At 44.0% G+C, this 10,650-nt stretch overlaps 1 protein-coding gene across 5 annotated transcripts in view; it reads right to left on the bottom strand.

Annotated features, from left to right (window-relative positions):
• Window positions 1-37: 37 nt before the first annotated feature.
• The window catches only part of septin9b (septin 9b), a 57,422-nt gene continuing 46,809 nt past the window's right edge, over window positions 38-10,650 (bottom strand). For 2 of the 5 annotated variants that reach the window (XM_056585710.1, XM_056585709.1), the window contains exons 5-11: window positions 9,927-10,008; window positions 9,434-9,571; window positions 6,885-7,002; window positions 5,012-5,107; window positions 4,398-4,494; window positions 2,543-2,594; window positions 38-2,235 (exon numbers count right to left, since the gene is read on the bottom strand). In XM_056585710.1, coding sequence (XP_056441685.1) covers window positions 2,022-2,235; window positions 2,543-2,594; window positions 4,398-4,494; window positions 5,012-5,107; window positions 6,885-7,002; window positions 9,434-9,571; window positions 9,927-10,008 — 797 coding nt within the window. In that variant the 3' untranslated portion in view covers window positions 38-2,021. The remainder of the gene's footprint in view (window positions 2,236-2,542; window positions 2,595-4,397; window positions 4,495-5,011; window positions 5,108-6,884; window positions 7,003-9,433; window positions 9,572-9,926; window positions 10,009-10,650) is intronic. The other 3 variants (XM_056585711.1, XM_056585712.1, XM_056585713.1) reach the window with 3 other exon arrangements.

The following is a 10,650-nucleotide window of genomic DNA, read 5'->3' as shown; positions in this document are numbered from 1 at the left end:
TTGGCTATTTATTACGGCACATTGCACTTCATGCTGAATGTGAATTTATAGTTGAGGAGTGCCACATATTATTCTATTCTATAATTCTAGATAATATATATAGATCTCAAGCAATGTTTTCAAATTAATTCAATCATTTAGAGAATAGACCTACCGTACTACCGACCCATCTTACTGAGTCAGTTCAAGTAGGCCTAGGATATGAAGAAAAATATAGCTGAGTGAAACTACCTTGTCAGATATGATCAGTCAGATACCAGATTCTATTGCGTCAGGCTATTGGGCAACGCAATGATAGCGTAATGTAGAGGCTGTTTGAATTATGTTGCCCCTTTGAAAACACCTTAATTTGAACGAACAGCAAAGATTTTTTTTTTCTTCAGAAATTGACATAAATTGGATATGATTGTCGCTAATTAAGTAATAACACACCTCAGTCTCGTTTCAAAGATATGCATAGTTGCTCGTAAACATAGCCTACGTCTCGGGAGATTTAATTGGCTTTTTTCTCTGCCCTCAATCAAAAGGCTACGTGGGTGGGCGGGTGTAAAAGCGCTTTGTTTACCTTTCCTGCAGCCACAAAATAATCTCTTCACTTTAAACAATAAAAATATCGATCTTTATTTCTTTCAGGTAACATATTATAGACAAGAACAAGTAAACAAGATGCCATTTAATTGTTTCATTATCCGTTGATTTACCTGATATATCCATATTCTTTCTCAGGAGGAACATAAGGAAATGACAGCCTTCTACACATCAATGCTACATGAACTCTATAATTGTTCTATGGGCAGCACAGATGCTCACCGTCATAAAGAAAGCTATGTTCCACCTCCATTGTTCTACAACATTGCTCTTCATAACTGATGCACTGGTACACTAATCCGACCTGTGACCCCAAGTCTAGCCTATTGGATGACTTATTATATAATGCAGGCGGCAACAAATACATTTTCCCGTTGTAATCTACTGTAGCTGCTGGCAGTGGTACGATCAACACTGAAGTGGATGGAAGAATCAAATCGCGCATAAATACCTATATCCATAACATCTGTTAATTCTTAGGGAACAAAAAAAAAGGCATTTATTTGGTTTACAGTTTGAGGAGAGGCAAATGAGGGAATGGACAGACGTGTTCGGCAGTGGGAGAGAACGTTCCAGATTAAAAAAATAAAAACAGACCTCATGCTAACCAATAATATTACAACAATAACAATAAAATTACAACAGTAAATAAGCCATGTAAAATGCATGTTAGGACTGTATAACAGACAGGCTTCATATAGGCCTGTAAAGAGAGGAAGACAGGTTTGGTTTGGCAGAAAAGGTCAATAAGACGATACAAAGACAAGGATGCGCTGGCCCCCTGAATGCTGCTCCACACTGTTTAGAATTTGTCCTATACATATATTATTACAGTGCAGATGTGTCCACAGTATTCTCTTCATCCATAATACTTAAAATCCTAGTCTATGTACTTTCGTATCCCTATTCAACCCTCACGTATCTACACATTACTATACACCACAACACATAGGAAAACCAGATCGATATTAACATCTAGTCCTAGTATAGATGCTAAGCTATTAGCAGAAACTAATAAGCTGTAACTTTCTTTGGAGCAAAGTTGTCGCTCGAGGAGACGAGCTGTCTGCGGACATCTAACTGGAGAAGCCCTGGGTGCTGAAATCGAACACTGGGAACCGCCATTTTAGATATGGTGAAACTGGCATTGTTTCAACCTCAAGGCTCTGACCTGGAGATAACTTGCAATTGGAGATACCCGTCCAAATGGGCCTTAAAGTGTGTGTGTGTCTGTGTGCGTGTCTGTCTGTGTGTCTGTCTGTCTGTCTGTGTGAGAGAGAGTATAGGTTTATACGAGAGCCTATACATCCTTTGCATATTCAGTTGGATGGCTACAAGGTTTGGTTACGTTTGGTTTCTTTCCTGACGGTGCAGGTAGTCTCCATGGCGACTTGACGTCATCTCCATGGCGACGGCAGAGGGAGATCCACCGCCTACATCTCGTGAGTCAGGACCTCGCACTGCGCGGCCATGCCGTTGGGCGGGCCGCCGTTGACCTTGGTCTGTCCATTGGTGTGGGCGGGGACTAGGGTGGGGGCCTGGCCGGGTGCGAAGCCAGGCCCAGCGTTGGACTCGTTGAGCCTGCGGACGCGGTACATCTCGTAGTGGATGCTGCCTGTGATGTCCTTGATGTTCTGCATGTGGGTCCTGACGGGAGAGAGGAGAAGCACAGGTCAGGATGAGTTCAGATTGATTTTCAATGACTTCATAGGAATGCAATTTTAAAGTAGCTGACCAGACATTTTGTTGGCCGTATCAAGAAGAGAACCAGCGCTACCAATAGCTTGTGGTGCATGAGACAAGCTTAATTGACCAGACATCGGTGTGCGTGTGCGTGTGTGTGTGTGTGACCAAGAGTGACAGACAAAGACGGAACCCTGTCACCCTTTACTGGTGGCATCAGAGGGAGAATGAATGGTTATGAACAGTACAATAATAAGGAGCTAAAACTCACCTGATCAGGAGGTCGCGCAGGTAGGCAAACTCACAGTGTGCGATATTCTCCACTAGAATAAGACAGAAGGCGAGATTAATCATGGGGATTCAAATCTTTTCGTTCCATTCGGAGAGATACTCTCAAAAACACAGAGGTATGATGCTTTGTTGCTTTGTTGTGATTTGAAGAATTTAGCTTGTAATGTAACGGTTATAGATTTGTCCATTCATGTGAATGAATGTTTCTTTACTTCTTCTAACCAAAGTGTGAGGACTTTTATAACAAACTACATTCTTACAATGAGACATATCAGTGACTATCATTGGCTATGCAGACATTATAGAAAATACAACTGAATATAAATAAAACTGTAGACTGTTGAAATTAACATGTGGTTGCCATTGGTTGCCACAGGGTGGCAGTGCTGTATATAGGGCAACAGAGCGTTGCTTAACAAGACTCCTAAGCAATGTTAGAGCACCGTGTGCTACTTCCTAGTCCACAGTAATTGAGTACATTTAAACTCCTCGAAAGATTTGGGAAGTTAAGCGAGACGTTTCTAACAAATTGCCTATGAGAATGTGAGTGCCTCCACTAAGGCCAACATGCGCATGAATTATAGATTATGTCAAATTCATAAATTAAAGGGAGTATGGGGGGTTTTCAATTTTGTGTAAAGCTTTGAACTGCAAGGAGCAGGAAATTACATTTCTTTTGAGCTTTGGGGAGAGGAGGAGTTGATTGAAGCACTGTGTGTGTGTGCGTGTGCGTGTGTGTCTGTGTGTGTGTGTCTGTGTTTAGTGGCAGTGAGGGGGTGTGTTTCAAGTTGAAGAACTACACCGTTATCGTCCCAATTTCACTTAAAGGGAAACGCAGCAGTTCTGTAATGAGCTCATTTAAAAGTATGTCTTCAAGGTCTTCTCGTCTCTCTACTTCTCTTTCCGTATTGCTCTCCTCTGTGATTGCAATCCGTTACTCAACTAGCTTCCTGTTGCGCGCGCACACACACACACACACACACACACACACACACACACACACACACACACACACACACACACACACACACACACACACACACACACACACACACACACACACACACACACACACACACACACACACACACACACACCTAAAAATGATGAGCAGGCAAATATAGACTTACAGCTATACAACCTTTAATGTTTGAAAACTCAGATTAGGTAAATTTCCCCCTCTAGTTCACTTCTTAGGAGTGGAGAAGGGGTCAACATTTGTTGTACGCACAGCAGGTTCATCTTAATACACACACAATCATGAGATTGTGTTGTGAAAATAAGTTATCACGAGACACTAACCCATTCCACTGTTCCCCTTTCTCACAGTCTCTCTTTCACTCTCTCTCTGATCTTCAAATGCTTTCTCTTCCTCATCCAGATGTCCACACTAGCCCAAACTCTCTGACTCACCCGCACACACAGAACAAGGACTCTCCTCCCTTGGAGGTCCACACTAGTGTGATCTCGTGGCGACCCGTGTCAACAGAGACACCCGTCACTGTGTGTGTGTGTGTGTGTGTGTGTGGTGGTGTGGGAGTTTAAGTGATGCTCATGTGTTCCTGCTTACCCTTTGTGCTCTCCATAAAGACACAAAGAGGGGGGGTGAGCTCATTACATTTATCTTAGTTCTGAGACGAACACACACACACACGCGTCTGGACACTGAAGCAGCTGGCAGCTTTCAAACCCGCGGCGCTGTGTCAGGCACTGTGAGAACGTGTTTAACATGAGCGCCCTGTGAGCGCCCTGTGAGCGCGAGACGAACTGCCCGCCGACCTGCTTCCAGCATCATTACTCCTGCACACGTATGCCTGTGTGTGCGTGTGTGTTACCTTCTATGGTGCCCCATTTGGTTTTCCTTCCCAGAATTTTCTTCCCGTTGACTTGGTACTCCTGGTCACTCCCCACCACAGCAAAAGGGATCATCTCCTGTTGGGTACACACAAACACATTAAAACAGTGCTTCCTATACTTTGACTTTAGGAGTACGTCTAAATCGTCATAAAGGACTTTGTGGCCCACCTCAATGCAAATGGTCAAAAATAGATAAATACACATGCAATGGCTGAGCCAAGAGCACCCCCCCCCTTATACACAATTACAGCTATAAGAAGGCCAGGACTGGTGGGAAACAATGGAATAAAAGAGTCAGCAACACACATTAACACAAATATCAATAGAAACATTAGAATGGAAAACATATGATGGAATGCATAAAGCAACTTAACATGTATAATATACATTTTCAATTATCTTTATTCATTTAGCTATTTTTTCTAAATGTTGGTTTTTCCACGAATAAAATTCCATGTGCCACCTGCAGAACAACCGCTTGAAGCACACGGCAGCAGTGCCTGCAGAAACAGAACAAGTATCTAGAAAGGAGAATCAACATGGAGCGCCCTCGTCCTCCATGCTGAGGCTTAAACACGCCTAGTGAACCTACTCGGATTTTGTCGTTGATGAGTCGGTCCTCCGCATCCTCGTCAAACTCCTTCTGGGGATACACGTCGATGCCATTGGCTCGCAGCTCCTCCCGAATCTGCACCAGGGAGACGGCACATTGTAACAGAAATACAACCATACACCCCACTGAACTACACCCAGCAATGGAGGGAAATGTAAAACACTGACAGTGAATCAGAGTAAAAAAAAAATTCCTCCATTGGGCCATTAGATATTAACAATTAGATATTCAATATACTTTATATAATTTTTTGGGTATTCGTTTGCCTCTTTGGAAAGAAATTGAATAATAAATTGAGAGAGAGAGGCAACGGCATTTAGTAACCGGAACACCAACCAGTAACAGGAATCGAACCAGGGTCCCCAGAATCATTTCTGCCTACTTGGGTGACGGACTTAGAACGTGAGCCACCAAGCCGCTGCCACAGTTAGGGACATTTAACAGGGCTATAACACCAGGCCCCGGTTCATCTCAACAAACAGACCGGTGGTCCCACAATCAGTAGGGGAAGGAGGCGGTATACAGAGCTCTTAGCAATCAGCCGTCACCGGCCCAACTCTCACTGCATCCATCACAGCCTCACCATCTGAGGAGCAGCTCCCACAATCACTCAACACATGCCCGACGCCACTTAAATGTGAATAACTTATGTATGCCGTGATTGTCGCGATGCACACGCATGTACGCACCGCACCCGCTCTTCCGCCCACCAACAAACACCAACATAATCACAAACTGGCATTTGGGTTTCTGGACATGAACCCTGTATTTTTGTGTTTGATGAAAGGCTAGGTAATGAAGTGGAAGGCTTCTACAGAGAGGGTAAACAATCAATCAGGCCGTCGGGGGCCGTGCTGTTCACATCCTGCCGGTCCCGGGGCCCCTCGGACACAGAGGGGCACGGCGGAGGTTAACCGACATTACAGACATACTTGGTTAGGGCTTCAAGGCGGGCTGGCCTCACTCTCTTCCATCTTAATGTCTTCATGACACTGGGTTAAGGAGGGAGGGAGTGGAAGACCAGGGCGAGACACCCTCTCTCTGGAAGCGACGGCCTTCAAATGAACGACTTACTTGGACCTCACAATTACCCACTGTGGAAAGTTTCCACTTGAGTCTCCGTTTCAAAACTCCCTGTTTTTTATGATTTACCCTGCTCACAGCTATAGCGGGGAGAGTTCACCCTGGGAAAACCACTTCAAGTGTTGTGGAGGAACGTGGAACAAAGGCCAACAAGATAGACTCAGTTAATGGAATAGAGAGTCTCTCTCTCTCTCTCTCTCTCTCTCTCTCTCTCTCTCTCTCTCTCTCTCTCTCTCTCTCTCTCTCTCTCTCTCTCTCTCTCTCTCTCTCTCTCTCTCTCTCTCTCTCTCTCTCTCTCTCTCTCTCTCTCTCTCTCTCTCTCTCTCTCTAGCATTCAATCTCATTCGTTTTTCAGTGTCGAGTAAGCATAACATTAAATATAGTTAACCCTTGAGTGTAACTCCTCCAGAAAGGAACAAGGGTTCCTCTCTGTATAGTAGAGAGAATAACCCCTCCATTTTAATCCAGATGGGCTTTGTTTGTGTCTTCTGGCCCGTCTTCATACGATACTTCCATGTTAACATGCTCACTTAATGGCTGGCTAATGGTGCGACTGCAGGACTGCCTTGGCTGAGTGAGTGAGCGGATTCAGGATTATTTTACATGTCACTTGTTCTCTGTCCATTTATTTGAACATCTACATTACAGACTTGAAGCACGAACCACAGGATTCAGTTACATAAACATTAAAGCCTGTTAAAACGATGAACAGTGGTATGGAGTCCCTTTAAGCAAATAAATGGTTCGACTTTTTTGGGGCGCAACTGACCGTCTGTTTGAAGTCGTCCCTCTCCTCCAGGGTGAGGGTGTCGGCCTTGGCGATGACGGGGACGATGTTGACCACCTTGCTCAGACGTCTCATGAATTCCACGTCCAGGGGTCTTAAACTGTTGGAGTAGCAGCGAGACAGACCACCGGGATAAGAGCAATGCGGCCCATTTAGCGCTGCTCTGTTCTTTTGCATGTCACAACACTGATATGCCACAGGGAGGCACTGTTGCGCTTTTTTGTTGCTTACCAAACCCCCAATGTGTCATATGCTTTTAATAACAATATCATCTCTCTTTATTATCTGCACCGTTTCTTTTTACTTTTCCCCTCTGGCTGTCCTCTTGTGAACTTAGCTAAAAGAAGAGAAATGGCAGAAACGACGCAGAAACGACACACACACACACACACACACACACACACACACGAGGCCTGGCTGGGGCTCCCTCCAGCCCAGAGGGACCAGTATGTACAGTACACATGCTCCAGCAGCCACGCATGGGCCTTTGGTTCCCAACCTTGGGGTCAGGACCCTGCTCGGGGTCCCCTGATATGCATAGGGTGTCGAAGAAGATGGCTGTCATAAGCTATAGATATGTCATCATTCGTTCTAGCAAGCAGTTAGAGACCCTAAAAATGGGCTCAAACTGCTTGCTAGAGAATGGGTTGGGAGCCACTGCATTACCGTCATCCATGTGTCGCCACGTTGAGGTCAACCACTGACCATCACTTTGAAATAAACAAACCCCAGTGGGATGATTCTACCTCACCTCCACTGCGTCTCCTATAGGATCCATAGATGCAGGATAACTGTATTCATCGCATGCATAATTAAAGTGCATATGAATACATAAGCAGATGTGACTGTAACAATGAACGCACACAGTGCTCATCGTGGGACACACGCATGGATGGGATTACATGCGCGACACGACATGTACGTGCCCGTTTACTGCTGCGCAGGAACATGTGTTATGCATGGCATGTAGCCACACAAGCTACACACACACAAACACGGCCCTTCTGCAGTGTGTGAGTGTGCATGTGTGTGTGCGCGTGCTTGCACGCGTGTGTGGGGATAGATAAGGGGCCTGCTTTCGATGGAAGTGGCAGATGGGTACCTAGAAAATGAGTCAAACGTTCTCTAAAAAGCCAGACAGACCCCGGCGTGGTTGAGGGTGTCTTGTGCACAGCTGCTACATAACTGACACGCTCTGTTGAAGAGCAACGGCGCGTGTGTGAGTTCTGCCGTCTTTGTGTTGTGATGTTGTCAGGGGACTGTTTAGGGCCGGCTGCAGGGCCACTGAGACACAGGAGTATCAGGGTGTTTCTATATTGCGTTATTATGAAGGATAGTGGAATATTATTTTACTTGATTAGTGTAACGTCATCCAAGTTTGTGACATATTGAAGCACTAGTTTGTATTTTAGTACGCCTTATCTTAAATCTCAAAATGCTGATTTAAATTACATACCTAATCAAAAAGAAACGAGGGACCAAAGACCAAAAAGGACGATTGTTTGAGAGGCTTTTAACCCAAAAGTGCAACAACCTACGAACACTGTTCTCTCCCGTGGATGTGTGAATGTTTGATACTAGCACATTAACCCACTGGTCTCTGGTGTTTGGTAGCCACGTGGTGAGGGGGTTTTGAGCACCGCACAAAAGTGTGGATTTGGCACACTGTCGGTGGAAACTTCCACTCAGACCTCAGCTATGAAAACGTCTGAGTGGGAAGCAAGGACGTGGAAATTAAGCTGATGGTACAACGGTCTGGGTTGAATCCTATTTTATATCTTGCCAGAAGATGCTTTAAGTGAAAGGACTCTATAGCCGGCCACACACTATAAGTGTGTGTGTGTGTGTGTGTGTGTGTGTGTAAAGAAACGTTTGGTAAAGAAAGTTTGGTGTTGACAATCTGTTGTAGTTTTGGATTTCAGTAAACATCAAACGCATCAGAAACGTTGATGAAGCCACTGCTAAGTTATTTGGTCAGGTTACTGATGACTGAGTAATATCTTTCGATATGCGTTATGTGCTCGTGTTTTACATGTTACCTTGATGTCCAATGGACATGCACCCAAACTTAAACTCACTAAATATGATTTTATACATGAATAGTTTTATAATTTTGGAATTCCCACTCTGTTTATTAACCTTTGCCCACTCAATTAGCCTGATTAATATGTCATATAATAGATGATACCAACACATTGATGGTGTTAGAAGATCCTTCACCATTCTCACGGACAAAAGGAAAAGGAAAATGGAGGGGAAAGGCAGTTTCTGTAGACACAAAGACTGTTACCTCGCCTCTCAAGGGAGACGCTGACTTCCAAATAAAATTCAAAAGATTTGGAACTCAGTGTGTGTCAGGAATTCCCAGACGTGCAATCCATTTCAAAAGCGTTATTTGTAGATTGTAAATGACAGTACAATTTTCTTTCACTCCAACTGTCTGTCTGTCTGTCTGTCTGTCTGTCTGTCTGTCTGTCTGTCTGTCTGTCTGTCTGTCTGTCTGTCTGTCTGTCTGTCTGTCTGTCACCCACCAGTGTCCAGTTGGGGGGATGAAATATATGCAGCAGTGGACCCTGGAGTCTGGGATCCGCTTCTTCCTGTCGATGTTGATCTCCTCCTGCAGGTAGGCCTCATACTGGTCATTGATGAACTTCATGATGGGCTGCCAGCTGGGGGCACATGGTAAATCCAGTTCAGGGCTGAGGGCCATGCACAATCAGTTGTTTACATGCACGCGTTTACTGACTTATGGGAGCGATTTGCAGGCTTTTGGCAAGCATTTCATGCATAGGGCATTCGATTTGTGAATGGATGCACAGTATCCTTGTCATCAAATCCATGGCTTTTACCGCACTGACCCTTTTTATCATCAATGCATTCACAGTGTGTTATGAGAAGACAAAAATAAGATTCCAAAAGATACATTTTCACATTGGACGAAAATGCTATATTTTTACTATCTTTCAAAAAATATCCTACTGCGTTTGAACGGTGGCTGGATAAAAAAGGGTAACCTCCACTCACCAGTTTTCATTGTTGATCTGGTCACCAAAGCCCGGAGTGTCGATGACTGCCAGTTTCATCCTGACGCCCTTCTCTTCGATATCTAGGCAGAAGAAATCAAACACTCCTTACTTCCTCTGATCTGGTGGTCCTCGTATATGCTAAAGGCCCTTTACCACTGGAGAAAAAGCCCACTAGCATCCACTAACACCTACGTCCTTCTTGAGAACGATGCTATGACACAGGTTGAAGTTCTAGACCAGGGGTCAACAACCTTTTCAACATGCAGTGCCAGTTTGACATTTTCTCGTTAATGAGTGTGCCTTAAGCAACAATATATAAAAAATTAAGTTGAATTATGACAGCGACTAAAACATTTCCAGAAGACCTGGAATGGTACTATTTCCATATAGTCCACAATCATGCATCAACATTTTAAATGTTTTTTTGGTTGTTATATCTGCAACATGGGCTTACAAATTATAATAACATATGTCCCATCTTAAAACACAATTTTCAGAAACTCATTCAAAAAACAATTTGCACTGTGAGAAATGTAAAAAACGAGAATATATGAGAATGTTGGAACCATTCACATCAATATCTTTAAGACATGTACAGCTTTGCAAAACCATGTGAAGGCGCATACAGACCTCTTGCAACAATATTTTAAATATTTTCTTCTCTATTACTCACAACATAGGTTTAAAAACGATGAATTGATCCCATTTCAGAACACCGCTTT

This window comes from Gadus chalcogrammus, chromosome 3 (genome assembly GCF_026213295.1).
Source record: "Gadus chalcogrammus isolate NIFS_2021 chromosome 3, NIFS_Gcha_1.0, whole genome shotgun sequence".
Lineage (NCBI taxonomy): Eukaryota > Metazoa > Chordata > Actinopteri > Gadiformes > Gadidae > Gadus > Gadus chalcogrammus.
The sequence above is the reverse complement of the archived record's forward strand: the minus strand, read 5'-3'. Positions and strand labels throughout refer to the sequence as shown.